At 39.0% G+C, this 20,000-nt stretch overlaps 2 protein-coding genes across 11 annotated transcripts in view; one reads left to right on the forward strand and one right to left on the reverse strand.

Annotated features, from left to right (window-relative positions):
- The window catches only part of exoc1 (exocyst complex component 1), a 14,228-nt gene extending 11,100 nt beyond the window's left edge, over positions 1–3,128 (reverse strand). For 3 of the 7 annotated variants that reach the window (XM_035523999.1, XM_035523998.1, XM_035523995.1), the window contains exons 1-6: positions 2,973–3,128; positions 2,168–2,329; positions 1,826–1,956; positions 1,326–1,485; positions 956–973; positions 155–342 (exon numbers count right to left, since the gene is read on the reverse strand). In XM_035523999.1, the coding sequence (XP_035379892.1) occupies positions 155–342; positions 956–973; positions 1,326–1,485; positions 1,826–1,956; positions 2,168–2,291 (621 nt within the window). In that variant the 5' untranslated portion in view covers positions 2,292–2,329; positions 2,973–3,128. Of the gene's footprint in view, positions 1–154; positions 343–955; positions 974–1,325; positions 1,486–1,825; positions 1,957–2,167; positions 2,330–2,972 lie in introns of those variants that run through there. The other 4 variants (XM_035524001.1, XM_035524000.1, XM_035523997.1 and 1 more) reach the window with 3 other exon arrangements.
- A 12,063-nt stretch (positions 3,129–15,191) lies between these two features.
- The window catches only part of nmu (neuromedin U), a 7,957-nt gene continuing 3,148 nt past the window's right edge, over positions 15,192–20,000 (forward strand). For 2 of the 4 annotated variants that reach the window (XM_027024445.2, XM_027024447.2), the window contains exons 1-6: positions 15,192–15,381; positions 17,659–17,714; positions 18,345–18,392; positions 18,616–18,675; positions 18,820–18,849; positions 19,077–19,127. In XM_027024445.2, the coding sequence (XP_026880246.2) occupies positions 15,261–15,381; positions 17,659–17,714; positions 18,345–18,392; positions 18,616–18,675; positions 18,820–18,849; positions 19,077–19,127 (366 nt within the window). In that variant the 5' untranslated portion in view covers positions 15,192–15,260. The remainder of the gene's footprint in view (positions 15,382–17,658; positions 17,715–18,344; positions 18,393–18,615; positions 18,676–18,819; positions 18,850–19,076; positions 19,128–20,000) is intronic. The other 2 variants (XM_027024446.2, XM_027024448.2) reach the window with 1 other exon arrangement.

Consider the following 20,000-nt stretch of genomic DNA (forward strand, 5'->3'; position numbering starts at 1 on the left):
TTTTACACTTATAGAATATTTAACCGTATCAAATCATTATAGATGATCATTATAGATTATATAATGCAGTTTTTTATATGACCTTAAGTAAACTCTGGATAAAAGAATGTGATTGGCCACCAGCTGGCGGAGGCCTTGTCAGCGAGGGACTCACCCCGTCCAGAACCTGCAGCTCACGCGACAGCTTCTCAGCAAAGGCTTCTGCGTTGGAGATGGCGTACTCGCACACCTGCATCATGTTCTCAATGTCCTGCTCCTCTCTGGTGTTCAGCTCCTGGTAATCGTCCAGAGCATCCTCGTCGCCACCGGCGACGCTCTGGCTTTCACCACTGGGGACTGACTCTGGAGAGGAGACAGGGCATGAGGCATGGTGCTGTGGGTTTGTGCATATACCTCCATGCATGCACACACAACTCAGGAGGTAAAGATCTCAATGAATGGGTACAAACTATTTAGTGCTTTATCTCACAGAATCTTTAGTAATGTGATGGAAACTTCCAAGTTTTCCAAGACCAAATTTACAAGGACAATGAAAAAGACATTTTAGGAATGATGAGAGCTGAGCTATTAATACTAATCATTAAATGACCCGATTTATGCTATTTTTATTTCTACCTAAATTTATTCAAATATAGTGTACTGAAACAAAACACTAATGTATACATACAAATGCACACTAACTTGTGCATGTGTCGGCACACACACACACACACACACACACACACACACACACACACACACACACACACACACACACACACACACACACACACACACACACACACACACACAGATTTCTGCATGCAGACACAGGTCAAACAACCGTGGATGTATGAAGATGAATTCAAAAAGACAAGAAAACAGCTTAAACGTGAACAAGCAAAAAAAGAAACCAAACAGACAAATGGAAATGAACAACATGGATCAGTGGATCGACAGCAGCTGCTGTACCAACCTTCAGCTTTAGGAAGTTCTGGCCAGATGGAGATTTAGAGAGAACAGCACAGAAGAGAGGTTATAAAGTATTATAAAGCTACTTAGTAAGAGAGACAGAGAGAGGAGCAGAGAGACCTTCAGACAGATCTTTAGCCAGGTAAACCCAAGTGTTAGTTTCAGTTTCTCTTTGTCTGTATCTCTAATCACTTCAAATAAACAACAATCACACTACATGCATTCATTAGTTAAATTCTAAAACCGCTAACTAGCACAAGACTATATTGCCGCTACAACACATGCACACTAGCAGTTTTAAAACATAATGAGCAGTTAAATGACATGCACATACGATTCCTCCTCTGGATCTCTGAGGCCTACAGGTGTTCTACCTTCCAGCAGTTGAGGACTGACGTTGACAAATTCCACCTTTTTCCTCAGATAGCGCTGGTTCAGCTTCCAGATGCAGGAAATGAAAGAGTTCTTCTCTGCTGTGCTGCTGGCCACCCAGCGGTACACCTTCTCAAAATGGAGGTCAAACTCTGGGTTCTCCTACAGGGGGGAGGAACCGTGAGGAGGGTCATGAGGTCAGAGAGGAGGGCAGATGGAATGACTGGTGAACACCAACTATGCTTGGGCCACTATGAGGCTGAAATAGAAATCTTAGTAATCTTGCTGTTTCTCTTATCTCTAAAAACAGAAATTTTGACTGGATGACTGGAAATTTGGACTGGATAACACCTATTAAAAAAATTAATACATATTAAATACAATTATTAAATACCTACAAATATTTTTACTGAACAAAGCTCATTTACCTTGACATATAAAATAAGTCTGATAATACCGAGTACACAATTTACCACAACACTAGTGCATATCCAACTCTGACCTTGTTGGCATCTTTAGCATCAACCTCTGCCAGGTCCCGAAGCTCCCAGGCCATCTGTCTCTTGTAGAAGTCTCCTTTGTCTGACTTCTTTACTTTAACAACCTTGACCTGCACCGGACGCTCCGTTGTCACTAACAACCAAAACCAACAGAGGCTTTAACCAATCATGATTCAGCAAAAGGTATTTCTAACTTTTTTACAAAACGAATCGTCAAACCTTCATTATGTAATGTCAGGTATGGTGTTTTGGAAAGAAAAAAAAAATGTAACTCCAAAACCGATGTTTGCTCAGAGAAACCCCAGCATGCAGAAGTGCTGAGGCCCGGGATCCTTGTGGCTCACCTGTGGCACACAGGAAGCAGTTCTTCTTCTTCTTGCCCGCCTTGCAGACGTTGACGATGCTGAGAAGACGCTCATCGTTGGGGGTGAAAATGTCCCTCTGGAGTGCGTGCTTTATGGCTGTCATTCTGCCACCCAGAAAAGGTTGCAGTTTTAAACACGGGTCTGAATAAAGCAAAAAAAGAAAAAGAAAAAAAGAAGAGGTATTATTACAAGAAAATAGATGCATATCTTTAAAACGAGGTGTACATTGAGATGTTTCTATCAATTAACATTAAATATCAGCATTTTGGAAGCCAATGAATGAATCACAATGTCAACTTATAGTGAAACTATTATTGATTGACTCTGGTACTCTTAAACAAAAATAATATTTCGCCGAATTTCGTCAGTTCTCATTTACCGTTAACATAACGTCAAGTTTCAAACGGTCTCTAAGAAGGGTACCAGCGGCGATCTCATAGGTGCCACCCAAGACCTACAGTTTATCATGCCAGGTTACCTCGATAGAGTAATTAACTAACAGCGGATGAGACATTTGTTTAGGAAAAGGTTTATATGCCAGCTGATCTCCGACACTGACTCGACGGTTTACGGATTCTCCACCGTGCATTACATCTAGGTCATATCTTCAAAGTCCAGCGATAATCAACAGCCAGCTAGATACTCCAGCAACTAGAAAAACTATATATATGCACAATAACTGACCAGGCCTGTACAATAACGCGATGATATGGTTGCATTTTCACGGGGGAAGCCATTTCGATGATCCGTAGCTAATAAAGAGTGCCCAGTCATAAGACCTTACCCGCAAATAGACTTGTGCAGCGAGGAAAGCGCTGGATTACACTCTCTTGCCCTTTGATATAGTTATAACCACATAGGTGTAAAACAAAGTGCGCTGAAGGCACCGGCGAACCGTTTCACGGACACAGCCCTGACACTGTGCACCACAACAGCTCCTCTTCCGGTCATACCGCACTCAGATAAACAATACTCTGGGTTTTGCGGTGCAGCACCACCTACTGGCGGGGAATGGTATTCCTTAATCCACATCTAACACTAATTCAAGATCTGAAATCTCTTTCAAATGTTATGTATCATGGAATTCCTAAGTAAATTTACTTTTTTTTTTTTTAAAGTTACAATTTCTTTTTATATTCTACAGTATAATTATCAGTATCAGTTAAATTGACATATACACTTACATTTTCAATTTTATCTACATATATTTATCAGCATAACAGTATGACAGTAAAATGTGACATTTATTTTTTTGTTTTCAAAGCAATATTTTTTAAGATGACAGAAAACACAAGAACTAAAGTATTCCTATCAGTATGGAAAGTGTCTGTTAGCAGCTTGTCCGATAAAGCAGTTTTCTGCTGAGCTGTCTGTTTTTTTTGCAGTGACACTTCATCAACAGCACTAGTAAAAGTGACAAATCAAAACACTCACTTAAGTGTTTCCATAACAACTGAATGTCATGATGGCCCACTTCTGCCTGCAGAGATTGTGTGTATTCATGCCAACTCGATATGACAAACACTAAAGAGTGTAAAGACGACCTTTCACACAGCCAGAATGTGTCTTACCTTAATGCAGGAGATGAATTGCAATGCAGGTAATATTGCTTTCAATACTTATCTATTTAGCAACCCATAATATTCACCTGTAAGGAGGTAACTGTTTTCTAAATATTTAAGAGAGAGGTGTTTCATTTTTTGTGCAATTGCATTGCTGCATGGAGCATTTGTCATACATAGGAGTTGGTATCTCAACTCCTGTGTAGAGATATACATGAGGGCAAGACAGTTTGGTCAGAGTCTTTTAGAGCCACCTTGTATTACCCTGGATTACCCTGGATTACCCTGCATTACCCTGGATTACACTGCATTGCCCTGCATTGCCCTGTATTACCCTGGATTACCCTGGATTACCCTGGGTTACCCTGCTTTACTCTGGATTACCCTGTAAGGGCTCATTGTCTGTCTGTCCGAAGCCTCCTTCCCATCACTGCCAATCAGGGGGAGAGGCATGTGCAACAAACAAACATAAGGAAAAGGAAAATATTACTTAGTGTAACTTTAACGGAAACCCCTATCATCTGTCATTTAGAGTTGTTGATAGTAATTAGTTCCTGTAGTGAACCTCCTTTACCACAAAGAGGCACCATTTTGTAGTGAAATCGGCATGCTGTAAGCCTGGTTACTGAGCCATGTATGGGTGAATTCAATTTTGAGAATAAAACTTCTATACATGTATGTTTTGGACTAGTATGTTGAATGGCAAACAAATTTCAGTTGAATAAACAGGGCTTTCCCATTGTCATACATAATGTCTTCATTTGTGTAAAATGGCCTGCGTCACACTTATGTGTGGCATAATCTGTGTTTTTGAAAGTAGACTATTCATATCGTCAGCCAAGTTGATTTATTTTCCATTTATTATGTATTAGTCTTGGTGTAGGCAGTGTAGTATTTTCCTAGGGCCACTTTTATAATTAGGTCTACGAATAAGATAATATCTTGTTATTATCTTATTGTGACATAGATGCTTTTCTTTTATTTACCTTACAAGAATACATGTCCTATCTACCTCAACTCATTAAGTCTGAAAAAATGTAAGGACCCAGCATTTTGAGAATGCTGTATGCTGAAGCACATTCAGTGGTCAGTTTGGTCATTTATAGTTATTAGCTGTGCTTCTGAGATGGGTCTGAATTGTACGGTCAGTTTCTTTTCTCCTTCTGTCATGTGTAAGCATAGTCATAATCTCCTTATAGATATGAGACTGAAACCAAAGATGAGCTAGCACCCTTCTATAACCTGTGACCAATTCCCTTATCAACAGTAAGCACATATATTTTACAATTAATACACAACGCAATGATAACAAAGGTAAAGGTGCTAAAGGCTGTATTCATCTCGACATTCCACTGGCACATGCATCACGGTGTTATATTAAGACCTTTTTAATATACCCAGCACACAGCACGTCCCATCATGTGACTAACTATGTAACTAACATAGTTAGTTAACTATGTAACTAACTAAAAGGAAACTTCCTTTCCAATATGCCAAAATGAGTGTGTGCACTCTATAAACCTTTGCGTATTAGAAGCAAATCAAATAAGCACACTAGTAAAGAGTCTTTCATAGATGATCTTGGAACTCCCTACTTGAGGGTGTGGATAGAACGTACACCCAAACAATCTTTTCATACAAACCAAAGATGCCAGCACTGATGACCAATACAATAGTGTAATGGTACTGCTATCTACAGCGGGGGGGGGGCTTTGTACATTTGAACACGAGTTAAATGTAGCATTCTCCCACCGATCCCTGTGGGAAAATGATTCTCTGTGATAGTTGGAAACCTCAGAAGCTAAGGGAGACAGAATAACTCTGCAGAATCAGTAAACTGCAGAATCAATAAACACTAGATCTCCTCATTGTAGTTCATTGTAGTAGTTCATCATTGCTTTTACAAGATAGAAAACAATTAACCGGGGGCCTCTTTGATTATCTAACATATTTTGTCCTGGTTTAGCCAAAGCAATTATAATGTTTTTTTCCATCAATAATATGTGTGCCATCCTCTTGTACATGCACAGCATAATACAGGTCTATCAGAAAACAGGTACCTCACACCTCTGGAGTTGCTGGACTGTTTCTTTCTGGGATGCCTATTAATCACCCCTCAGGTAGTTGCTTTCTCTGTAGGCCACTCTACCACAAACATGACCCCTTTCAGTTTGTACATTTCTGACAGGAAGTGCCTAGATACCAGTCATATTGTTACCCCCCCCAAAAAAGTAGTTTGTTTCCGTGATTACAGCCATCTAAATGCTGTCATCTGGACAATGACAGAATGAGAACGTTTAAAAGCGCAGGTTGCTGTCAGCTGGCCAGGACGGGCTATTATTTAATTTGCTATTATTTTTAATATTTGATCTCCAGGTGTTCATGCTGTACTTGTGATCTAATTTAAAAAATTATGGTTTATGATGTAGAATTTTAGAAACAGAAACAGTCAGCACGAACTTTCCAAGCATCTTTCTGACTGGGTTTATGCTCAGATGCAGGCCTAACCTATATAACAGGAAATGACTAAATGGAGATTTCAGCTCAAGAAGCCATTATGTTTTCTTTGATCCTCATGAGGGGCAGAATTGCTCATTTCCCCCTTGATTCCACAAGGAAGGAAGCATCACTAAGATATCTTATACGCAAAATGAGTGAATGCTTGATTTATGAATTTCATTGATTTGTTTTCCAATTAAGTTCCCTACACAAATGAGCAAACATTTAAGTCTGTGTACTCTGTAATCATGTCTCTTTGTCTTAAATATGTGCAATTATCATGAGATTGCCTAATGTGAGGGATAAGCCTCTTGCTACTGAAAGACAGCACATCAAATAATGGTAGGTCAAGTAAACAGGAGTTGAGGATTAAAGGGACAATAGGTAATATATTTACCAAATGATAAAATAACCATGATATATCACCAGAGAGTAAGGAAACATGCTAAATTGAAATGCAGGGTTTTCTACATTATATGTTTGTGTTTTGACCTGAGACCCTGCCCACTGCTTATTTCCAAGTACCATTTTAACAGTCCGGTTTGCCAGGTCTGAAACAAAGGGGCTGGCTCACAACATAAGGATGTCACCAATGCAAGCAAACAAAATGGATAAAAGAGTTCATGTTAGAATCTGCCCTACCTAAAAAGCCATGGCATCCATTTAAAAAGCTCAGTGACCAGAGACACACTAAAACGCAAGCAGATATTGGCGATGCTTTTGAAAGACGTAAGTGGTTTAACGCTCAGAAGGGCGGAAGCCGAGTTCAGCTATCTAGCTAATTTTTCTTTTGAGCTAAAGTTGGCTAACCTTAACCAATTTATTGCAGCTACTAGTTGGGAACATTTGAACATTTAGTACTCTGTGTTAATACTTCAACATTTTCATACTCTGTGGTCATTCTGCAGTTTATAGAGGCAGTGAATACTTGAGCCAGTGAAGTGATTCTGACCACTACTGGCTAATGCTGCCATGCTAATACACACTAATGTTGACTGCTCTCAGCCACGGCTGTTTGCAACAATTTTAAACATTTGATGGCATTAATACATATTGGTCTTTTAATTGGTATTAGTACACTGTGGAATAAGAATATAGTTGGAATCTTGCCAGATCAGTGAATGAACCTCCAGAAGCAAGGAAGACTTCTCTAGAATTTATTATTATTTATAGTAATTTATTAATCTCGCTTATGCATCCGATAAGTGATACAGCTGATGCCAGAAAATCTCAGAGGACATATGTCTAAACACCATAGTTCCAAAAACCCCACAGCATATTGGTCACCTGATCAAACTCATTCCCATCAAAGATCGATGAAGTGCAGATATTCAAATCAAAGACAACATGCCCCCTTGGCAGTGCAAGTGTTGTTTCTCTTCTGGTCTTACTGGGGAGTGCTGAGTATTCAGGCACTAGTTCCTCCAATGTAAACACTCAGAACAATAATAACCACTTATGGTTATGCACACAAAAAATTAGAAGGATGAATCTGGGAGCAGCTCTACTACATTCTTCATATCTAACACCAAGCTTACAAAATAATTCTGTTACATTTTTGTTCAATATGGCAGAAAATAATTTGGTTTTGCACAAGGACATTTCCTTTATTAAATTTTAAGCAGTAGCTGTTTTTACGGGATTGTCATTAGAGGAGTTTTCAGCTTTTCTTTACACGGTGAATGTCATTTGTTCAGTTAACAGTTAAACCAAAGTGAGACCTATTCATTAGTTTGTGGTCTCTTTCTATTAGTTCAATTTTATACATTATTACCAACAAAGTAAGTTATATTTTGTCATACATCAATATCGGTCATAGTTGTCATGTGGTTTAAATAAGTTTGAATGGTTTTAGTGATATTTACAGAAGTTACAAGATCACTTTGTGCTCTGTACTGACAGCACTCAACATCAGTTTGACCTTCCCTTCACATATAGAGTATATTCAACCAATGCTTCTTGCTTTCTAACTTGAGCTCCTTGAAAGTCAGTACTTTAGGCAAACTGGTAATAATGCAGAATTCCCAAGAGAACTCATTAAGGTAAATGATGGGCACCAATATCTTAGCCCTGCTGATGTTAGCATCATATATTACTACTGAGTTAAAACTAAATTAGACCACGTTGGCCCTTTCCAGATACTTTCTAATAACTTACTGTCCACTGACGTCTGCGTTCATGCTGAGGGAAAAGTACTTCCTCTTACATCCTCACCGCTGTGGAGTGGAGCGTATATTCCATTTTGAGTCATATGTATTTGTGCATATATTTGTGCATGCAGGTGCAATAATGAAGAATGCACAGGAGAAGCAGGCAATGATGTGCTGTTAATTCTCCAAGATGGTGCGTCAGTTTCTAATTATGACTTGAGAATGAAGGAGTGCAGTACAGAAGCTCATTGAGGACAAAAATGTACCACACTCCCACTCGCTGTACTAGCATGTGATCCTGATTGAGAAGACAAACATACCTGCCTGTGCAATTGGAACTATATTTCAAAGTAAGGCCTTTGTCTGGAAAAAGGGGTTATATAGATCATACGTAGGTCAGAGATTTGATCTGAGTGCGACGGAGGAAAATGTGGAAATCTTGCTTAAACCACCTCTGTAGCATTATGTGGGGGATGAAAGTTGATAAGCAATTAGTGGAACATAAAATCTGAAAGCAAAATTATGCAGACACGTGAGCACTGTATAATTAGAGAGTTTGTGGCCACTTGACAATTAGAGAGATGCTTCTTGATCACAAATAAAAAGAAAGATATCTTAACTGAAACTGAATAAAACACAAGTTCTAGTCACATTCTTGAAGGTAATTACAGAAACACAAAGATCATCATTTGAGTGGTAGTAATGGCTTATTAATTTAGGGAGCCCCTGTAACTCAGCTGATAGAGCAAGGTGATGTCACGGAACGCTCGCCTCCCACGAGTCACCTGGTTTGGCCCTCCGCGTGCAGTGGGTAGGATCCTGTTTGCAGTCACACCTGCACACCTGTATTGTGTTAGTCTTTGTGTATTTAAACTCTTGTCATTGTTTGCATTGTTGTTGGTTATTGCTGACGTAATGTGTGAATGTGAATGTGAATTTTAAATGTTCTTCTTGTCATTGTTAAATGTATCTGTGTTCATGGTGTTTGTTCAGTGTTAACAGTGTTGCGTTCATTGTTTGTAATACATGTGAATGCCGTTGTCTTTTTTTCGATTAGACGTTCGTCCATGTCGAGGAAGTCTGTGGGTCCTGCTCCGTGCATTGCGGCACTCGGGCCACCGCGTTACAGGTGAGAGTCGTGGCTTCAGTTCCCAGGGAATGCATATATTTTACTGAGAAATATGTAAGTTGGTCTGGATAAGAGAGTCTGGCAAATGCTGTAACTGTTAAGTCCATAACACCAATGGTTCACTCACAGTGTCATATAACCTATTGTATTACTGCACTTATTCTATGTATGTAAAACCACCATTTGGGGTAAAATCAATCATGAATACTTGAATCACTTTCTTAAATTCCTCTAGCATTGTTGTTGTTGTTGTTTGTTTGTTTGGTTTTCTTTTTGGTGTCATGCTGAAACTGCATGCCAGTCTATTTGATGACAGTATTAATGTGGGATCAGGGCATATTGCACATTGTTCTAGCATGGCTGATTTAAGCCACTGCTTAGACGAAGTGTCCTCCATGGGCCATAATGCCTTCTAACACCTCTTCCCTCAGACAACAGTGCCACTAATTACTACCCTGAAATACCAGTGTTTGCGCTCTCATTGAGGAGCTGGCTTTCAAAAGCCCACAGCCGTTTGGAAAAGCAGCACTAATTGCATGAGCCAACTCTGACCCGGCTGGCAAAACGCTACAGCCTGTCCAGCTGCCGTCTGATCATTGATTCTTTCAAGATTGGTGCGATTCAGGCTTGAAATGTTGTCAGTTGCTTGCCATATTGATAAGGTTAATTACTCTGTGTCAGCAGACATTGATGGAAGGAAACCACGGACAGACAGGTTTCCTTTTTCCGTCCTTTTGACATCTTTAACAATTGTGAGGATGAAGATGACGCAACGATTTTCGCTGCAGACGAGGCCAGGGGTTCTGTTATTTGGGGGTGAAATCATTCATCCCAGTTTGACTCCCCACAGTGGCTCATCTGCTGTGGGTAGAGGAGAAAGGCTGCGTGATGTGTGTTGTTACTTGGTTTTAATGAAACTGTACATCTTTTTTTGCAGCACGTCAGTTGTAAAAACAGCCCTGATCCTCTGTGCACATCAAGCCAGAACGAAGCTTGAACCGCAGTCGATTATCATCAATCACTATCATTACTGGCCCTTAAATTACATCCAGCGTTTTCACCATCCAGTGCATCATAAAGCCTCCATTTGTTTTCAGAAGCGAGAAATGCTGCTGCTTACCTCACAGTGTGAAAAGGTATCGAGGTGATGTGGTTTCATTGGAACTATGAATTTAACCAAAAACATCCACATACGTGGACATCGATTTGGCAAACATAAACAATAAAGATGTAAAGAGCTCAAATTTGATAAAGGGATAAAAATGCCCACCTGAGTATAAACACAGCTTATGTAAAAGTAAACCCCCCCAAAATGTTTGGGTTAATGCATTATGGCGAGATATAGTAATTTATGTATACAAGACTACGGATGAGGTGGCTAACTCTGAACTAACTTTCTGTAGTAAGTATGAACGACACGGTCCACCATGCTGCTAGTCAGAAACATCTGTTTCCTGAGACAGAGATGACGTTTCTCAAACACTAATGACCAGTGCATCCATTTAAACCATGCATGAAGCGCAGCGCAGTGCATTCACTAGAATAACAATGGCAGTAGGCATGCAGAGCAAGGGAATGAAAAGAAATCAAGAGGTGGAGGGATAGTTGAAGAGAGAGAGGAAGGAAGGGGCAAATAAGCTGTGATGAGTCAACCCCCCCCCTGTAATCACCTGTTTGATTAGGTATTGAGTCATTCCTTTTTCCCTGGTGCTCCTAGGTCATGGAAACCCACATCCACCAATAGGCCAATTAGGTCAGAGAGTACAGATGTCAGTCAATTTCTGTTCCACAGAATTGCACACTTCCATGGAGCTAAAACAAACCTCCCTTTATAACTGATTGCTTGTTGCCATACTTTCTGGAGAAAAAAAAATCTAAGCATACTTTAACATTTTATATTCCGAAAAAGCCATGTCATGGTTAGGAAATGTATACCATAAATGCTTAGTTGTCATGGTAGTGTAGCATTTTCTAATTCCAGATGATGGGTTTCAATTTTCAGCTAATGTTGGCTAACATTCTTCACTGGTAAAAGCAATAACAAGGCCATTAGGCATTGTTTTGCTGAAAAAGTTCAATTATCTCTTATTCTGCAACACTGAAGTGAATGAAGGAAGTGCTCGTCTTCATTTGGAATCGGCTTCAGACCTTGTCTTGAAAGGTTGTGCCATTTCTGTTTGTCTTTTCTCCTCATTTCTGAAGTCAAGAGGAATGTGAATTCCTCTCTTTGCTCACTTCTTCCACTTTAACATGGCATGGTAAGATGTCGTTGTTTGTCTGACCTAAAGATGTGGACCGAGCTGAACAAGCAGAGGACGAGGAAAGGGTGTGGAACAATTAGAAACAGGGAGCGCTACTCACCACATCACTCCCAGGCCTCTTAACTGCTCATCAAAGGTCATTCAGAGGTGAATACAATGGCATGCTCTTTTTTTCACTGTCTCAATTTATATTTCATAATAGTGACTTTAGAGTTGAAATGAGCATTTTCGCTCCAGGCATGTGTTCTAAAAGTTACTCTTCTATTCCAAGGCATGTCCAAATTACACACATTACTACCTTCCTACATCTTTTATCTGCTGCTATCACACGAGTTCATTTATTCATCCGTTTTCTCTTACCTGCTGTGCCTGTGTGTCCCCCATCATCCCCCCCCCCCCTCCCAAGATGTGCGAAGGATTCATTTGATCAATCTCCCCAACATGTGCACACTTTCATGGTTGTGGATTTATTCATCGTGGGTAAAAGTTATCCGCCAAACTGAGCCAAACAGACACAGTCCTCTCATATGATCTGGCAATAACCTTCTTAGAAGGGATATTCTCAGATTATTTATTCATTCTGAGATTTAGAGGATATTTCCCAGTGGCGTGCTGCCTGTCTGAGACGTCTCATTCCTTCCGTGTGTGATTAGATGTGATCACAGCAGTGGCAATTGACTTGTCGCCGGATTTGATTTGCTCATGCTGTGCGATAAAAGAACAGATACTAAAAAAGCATGCCAAAATCTCACATCCACGCATGCACACGCGCTCACAGTGTTGACGAGGATGTGACTGCATGTTTGTTTCAAACGATTGTGATATTTATGCTGTTGAACCCATGAGGCTCTGGACTCAGTATTTTCATACGTAATGGGGAGCTATTAAATTTGGATTCTGTGGTATTATCTGTATCTACTACCAGTATTAGCTGTACATATATATATATATATATATATATATATATATATATATATATATATATATATATATATATATATATATATAGTACCAGTATTAGCTGTACATATATATATATATATATATATATATATATATATATATATATATATATATATATATATATATATATATATATATTCATACATACATACATACATACACTAAGCAGAATAGATTTCTAATGCAATTACTTACCAATTATTAACAACATTGAAGTAAACAAAATACAAATGGTTTCAAAATCTCAATATAATTTTGTTTTTGGAAAATCATAACATAATGACAGCCAAGGAGATTTTTAACAAACAAACAAAAACAAATCAAATATAATGCAACAGAAAAAAAACCAAACATAAAACTGAATACCAATCAAACAAATAAACAAAAAACATTCTACATTAGTCAAACCAATAAGAAAAATACTTTAATACAAGATGATCTTCCAATCTTAAAGAAGATTAGAACTCACAAAGCCAATTAATTTAATTGTTTTAATATTTAGCAGCTATTTACCTAATGTATCTTTATTTCAGTCATTCTCAAAAACTAATTAAGCTTCTGAATTTTGTCCCTGGCCTCAAGCCCTGGTCCTCCATGTCTGGCAGAGTGCCGCTGTTCCTGAGCTGCAGTGCTGATGCCTCCACTAGTACTGACATTCACGCAGTGGTGTGCCGTCAGGCCCTCCTAATCCTTGACAAGGGGTGACAAAAAGTGCACATAAAAAATAATATAAGCAAAATATTTAATAAAGTAAAGTAAAAAAAAACCCCACCCATATAGAGTAATTTACATATGATATCGCACTTAATGCAACATCTGCATCAAAGTAAATGTTCAAGCCACTTTGAAAACTGTCATAGAATTTTTATTTATATTTCTGCCTTATGAATTTCCAGTGATAGTAATTTATAATGATTTAGATTCAGAACTGTGACTAAGTGCTTGTGCTGGTTGAAGTGTGTGTCTGTGAAGTGTTTATAGAGATGCATGACAACCTTCTAATCACTGCGTTTGAGCAAACCACTGTGTTCCAACAAACAATTAATTTTACTAACTGCATCATCTCTATAGTAATTCTGAGAGATAATTCAGCTAATGAGATAATGAGATAATGAGATAAAGTTTGAGAGTCGTTGGATGTGATTTCGTTTGAATTGCTGATAATTTTCTTTTGCTTTTCGAGAGGCCTTAGGTACCAATGTACTAAAATACTATAAGGGACCAGGAACCATACATACAGATGAAGATGCATGCGTGAGTGTGTGTATGTGTGTGTCAGTTTATGCTTAGAACAGGCAGGATGTCACCCAGGTTGGTAATCTAGCACTCAGAGTCTGATGGATGCCAGCTTTCCCAAAGCATTCAAGATCACAACTGAACTATACTTCTGGTGTTCCTATATATAAAGAGTGTGGAAGGCTTTCTAAAATAATTATATAATAAAAGAAACAGTTATGATTATGTATTTCTGTTCCAGTAGTAAAATAATATTGGATTTTTCTTAAAGAAGCAATATAGGAGGATGAATTGAACCCTCCAGTCCATCTTGGTTTGATGATTTTGACAGGCAGGCTTGCTACTATTTCAGATTTACAGAGAAAAATAGCTATTGTTGCACAAATAATTGACTAACGCACATTAAAATCACAAAAAAACACAAATTTTCCTAATTAGAATAACTTTGAATCAATATTTTTGGATGGCTTTTGTTAAAGTGGTACCTTTTAACTTCTTTTTTCTCACTTCTATTTGCATGTTAATTAAATAATGTGGCGTCAGGAGGGGTGGGGGGGGGAGAGAGAGAGAGAGAGAGAGAGAGAGAGAGAGAGAGAGAGAGAGAGAGAGAGAGAGAGAGAGGATAACACAGTAAGGGCTTCCAGGGTGCTGTATGCCTACAAACTGTAAATTAGTTCAAGGAAGAATATTTAATGTTTAAAAGGGTTTGTGTATAAACCCTGTTATAAAAGAAAATTAGCCGTCCAAATTATGAAAGAGCACAGTGGAAACTTGTTATAAGAACTAAAGTGCAGAGCTCAGACTGCCTTTTGCTCAGCGTTTTCTTTTTATGTATACTTTCTTTATCACGTAACCGCATGTTTATTATACACAAAATGGCATTTGCTGCATTTGGGGCAACTTCTTTGTTTTTATTTCGCTCAACATTAAAAGTGCACTCAATTGCAGTCTGAAGGAACAAGCACTTTAATACAGTTATAAAATTTATAATCGATAAATGCCTGATCATTTAAAATAAACTACTGACGATTCATATTTTTGATAATAAAACAAATGAATTAACCTTTGGGGAAAGCGGCGGCATTACGCGCGTAAAAAGTCTTCACTGCGCACTCATCATGACGCAATTTGCTCGACAAGTGGATGTCTACTGAAGGGTGTGACCTACAGCCTTCAAAGCCTTTCGCTGCAAGGCAGAACACCAACGAGGCTGAGTAATACCAGCGAGAAGCTACGACGGGCGAGTAGCACGAAACAAGCGCAAGAGCACCGATGAAGACCAGCCAAGACGGAACCTGCGCGACCACTGCGTTCCCCAGCGCGATGAATCCGTTCAGCCTCGCGACCCTCACGCTCGCAGTTCTCGTGATCTCGGCGGTACCACTCTGCAGAAGTAAGTATGATAAGAAACAAACTTCTCCAACTTTTTCAGTACCCATTCCTATATTTGCTATTCACGTTCGTGGAGAATTGCGCGCGTTTTGAAAAGTCTGTGCGTATTACTGGAGAGAGGGGTGCTTTAACTAGAGCTAAGGGATAATGAAGTGATATGCATAAAGACAAACTCGTCCTACGTTATCTTAAAGAGAGCCCAACTACAACAATTCTTAGCCTGCTAGAAGCGATCGGTCTGTTGGCTGCGCAATACGTTGTTCACTATCATAACTAATTTTACGCAAATATTTCACGAGTGATTTGACAGCTAAGAGTGCCAATAATATAATATTTAGAATAAAACACTGTTGTATATAAAGTCAACAGACGATCGGTATATTTGAAATCAACATCAGTTATGATTTTAAAAAAAAAGTCTCCCCTCATTGGGGTCGGGGGTGTTTTCCAGTTATCCAGCTCTGCGTGTTAAAGTAATAGGCCTATAACATGTTTAAATATCATTGTAAAAATTATTTTTACTATTTCAGTTGAACAAAAATCTATCTTTTTGCCGCTCCTGGTGCACGGGGGAGAGCTCGCGTCACACCATCTGCAGCCCAAGGCGGAGGGACAGTTTGCACGTTAGTTTTCATGCAAGCTCAGGATAGCAACGTTTCCCAAAAGCATCGTAAAACATGGATCGTCTTTAAATGTTAGACCGAGTGTTACACGCAGCTCTCTAATTTATGATTATCCTAACACGACGGTGATTTTGGGAAACGGATGAACATTGCTTTGCAAGTCGAGTTTTGTCTGTGTGTGGAGTGCAGTCGGGACAGTGCCGTTTCCAGTGCGCAGTGGGGTCGGGCAGTACCGTCTTACCTTCAGGACAAGTGCCAGCAGGCATTCCGAACACGGTCGCTTATGAACGTTTTCGCTCATTTATTGGCCAAAGTGCGAGAATAGTCTTACATGGAAGTAACAGATTGAAGACAGATCAACAAATCAAGACAAATCCGACTGGTACCCAAACTGGTGAAACTATAGGCTCACTGTAGTTTCACGTGATTTTTACTGCATCCTACGAAAGTATTGTAGGTTTTAGTTTAGTTTTAGCTTAGTATTGTAGTATTGTAGGTTTCATTCGATGGTTAGCCCAGTCGCAGGACTCACGGCTAAGATTTTTATTTTCAGCTTACATACTCGTATCGTCCGGGGAATTTCGAGTGCATTTCTAAGCATTTGACCCCGGATGTATCTTTTTTTTTTTTTTTTTTTTTTACATTTAAAAACTACTTAATAGATGAACTGGGTAAGAATTTAGGTAGACCGACTACAAACGAAATGTGGTTAAATATCCTTACATTTTTAGTTATGAGGCAAATTACAGCAACCTTTCATGCACCTGTTTCCCCTGGGTGTCAACAGACAACTCTAAATCTACAATTTTGTTCACATGAAATGAATTCTCCCGGCTTGTTATAAGAGTTCTTCTTGGTTTAAGAAATATTTATCATTACTTGATTCGATGGAACCAGTGAGCACACTATGCTTGTGGTGATGTACTAACATGTCTAAGTCCATCATGTATACAAACTGATGCAGTCAGATTTTTATAGAACTAAATTACAAGTTAACTGATTAATATCAAGATCTCCTCAAAATAGGCTTATTGTAATATATATATATATATATATATATATATATATATATATATATATATATATATATATATATATATATATATATATATATGAGAAATTAAAAGCCATGACCTCTAAATTAAATCCTGGATAAGACTGTGGTTTGTTATCTAAAGCAAACGCTCTACATAAAAACTTGTTCTCCCTGCAGTTCATCCAAGCCAGGCCCTAATTTTAACCATTAAATGAAATAGCAAAACTGATCTCACATCAGTGCAAAAAGGCAACATCCACCAAAATATAATTCCTATGGCAACTTAAACATGCTGCAAAATGATAGCTTCAGAAAATTTGGCAGAAAAGGTGTGTTTTTCATCGTTTATCTTTCTTTGTGTTCAGTGCATTGATCTCTGGAACAAACATGAAAATCACTGATCCACATTTCAGTTTTGAAAAATGTAGGCAAAGCATAAACAATATAGTAACAGATGATAGGATTCATTCAAACGCATGAACAACTATTATGCCACTAAATATGCAAAATTTGAGACAGTTATACAAACCTTTAATCATGGTGTGTGTGTGTGTGTGTGTGTGTGTGTGTGTGTGTGTGTGTGTGTGTGTGTGTGTGTGTGTGTGTGTGTGTGTGAAAGGTGCTCCAGTGTTCCTGAATCCAACCACAGTAGATCATGACCAGTTGCTAAACCAAGTAGGTATCACTCACACCCAAAGCACACACGTGAGTGGACGTTCCCCGATGAGCGCAGGAAAGATGATCCCCCCAGAGCCGGCCATTCTTGTAATCTTTTTCTAATCCATCTTACTTATTCCTTATTACTACAGTTTATTAAATCATGGGATTAATATCTGACCTTAAGGTGCCATAGCACATAACATTTGCTCAACTACAGCACCAAAGAGGCATGTAATGACTGAACCTCTGTTTTCTTGATTCATGCGAACAAAGCTATTTCCTTTGGGATCAATAATTTGTTATCTTATCAAAGAGTATAACTGAGTAGCTGTATGGAATTGCACAGAGACCTGTGCGTGGACCTATATTTTCATATGCCCTAGAATATGAAAACATGGTTCATCGTGTATGGCTGCTTTCTGTAACATTTAAATAGGTATCCTTCACATGTTTTTCAAATATGATGGATGGATTTCCATATCAGAGCTGTCACACATGCCATGCAGCTTTGAAAATCTGAAAATCTTCTATTGTGTTTGACAGTGCATCTAAATGAACTGCCTGGCTTTGAAAATGTGTTTAATAGAAAAGCGCTTTTCCCTTCAATCATTCCAACAGCTCTTTTCCCTGTGCTCTCTCCCACAGATAGATAATGCGTGCATGCCTCACCTCTCTGCGGAAAGACCCCTCAGAGTGAGTGACACCATTGCCGTTACACAGACCCCTGTCCCTTAGTGTAACTGAACCATGTTTGGCGTACTTTGGTCAGTACCACTCACCTTTTGCTGGATCTAGTCTGGCAGTCAGTATTTGGAAAACATCTCTTTAACTATTTCCACGGCACTGAGCCTCTAGACTTGAGTCATTTGCATGAAGAGTAAGTGATTGAACCATAACTTCCATACTTACCCTTCAGACCCCAGACTTACTGCGGGAGTTCTGTGGCTTGATGCTGGAGATGTTGCGGAAGGCTCAGGTGATGTCTCTCCTGTTAGGTTGCACTGCAATGTCATGCTTGGTTTCATGCGTCTTCTAAAAGCAATTTATTAATAACATATAAACTGCAGCTGGCTCTGTGAAGTAGGTAACACAAAACGTGACAGTGTCTCTCTGTGTGCAGGAGCTGTCAGCTCGAGAGACCAGTAAAAGGGTGAGTACCTCTGGCATCTACTACAGCCACATTCAGAGACTACTCAAATTAAAGTCCTACTGCATCACAGCATCAACCTTTTTTCTGTTTTTGGGTACTCTTGTAATGTGCAATTGTACATGTTTTGTGTTATTCATTTGTTTGTTTTTACTTGTGCTGTATTTTTTGGGATACTTTGGTGTGTGTTTGTCTGTGTGAATCTGTTCGTGTTCTGTGAATACATGTAGTTTTTGTTTCATTACACTAAGCCAAACAGTGCTGCATTCTCGGATGATACGGTAGGTAATGTGGGAGCTCTCTCCCTCTCATAGCTGCTGATTGCCTCGCTTTCTCTCTGTCGCAACTCTCTGAACACAAACACACACACACACACACACACACACACACACACACACACATAAATGTAGAACAATGAACAGAATTTTCTCTTCACCTTTGTTTGTTCTGACATTCATTTTGTGTGGGGGTTTTTTACTGGTGTTTCTCACCACTTGCTTGGAGTGTGTGTGTGTTCACTTGGAGTGTGTGTGTTCACTTGAGTGCCATGCCACACATCACCTGGAGTGCCAAGACACATTAGAACACTAATGTGGTAGAAATTAAGACCGTTCAAAAGATGTGGAAATCAGGCAATTTGACAACACCTTTTGTTCATTAACAAGCTCGTCAGTTATTAATTGCACACTGTCTTTATTAAGTGCTGTAATTTTCCACACTCTAAGCTAGAAAATTAATTTTAGATGGAATTCGTTTGTAAATGTGTATGCCTGCTACGTAATAATTGTTTGCCTTTGTATTACCCTACCTAACATTTGAGAAAGTACAAAAGGATAAGGGTAACATTTTGTGTTGAGAACTTACTTTCTGTAGCATAGATGTGTGTATGAACAAGTTTAGCCTGAGAGAGAGAGAGAGAGAGAGAGAGAGAGAGAGAGAGAGAGAGAGAGAGAGATAACATTTCATAGAATAGACTGCTGCCCCCTAGCAAACCCAGTGTGTACTGTTTGATGACTCTTAATAACATTTTTACTACACTGCAAATCACTCCATGAGTTCATTTTAAAGCATGCAGTGCAATAGGATGCAGAAGCTGTGCATTGGTATGCTTACTAATACACAACAACACGATTAACTCATGTTAAAGCCTTTCC

This window comes from Electrophorus electricus, chromosome 3, assembly GCF_013358815.1.
Source record: "Electrophorus electricus isolate fEleEle1 chromosome 3, fEleEle1.pri, whole genome shotgun sequence".
Classification (NCBI taxonomy): domain Eukaryota; kingdom Metazoa; phylum Chordata; class Actinopteri; order Gymnotiformes; family Gymnotidae; genus Electrophorus; species Electrophorus electricus.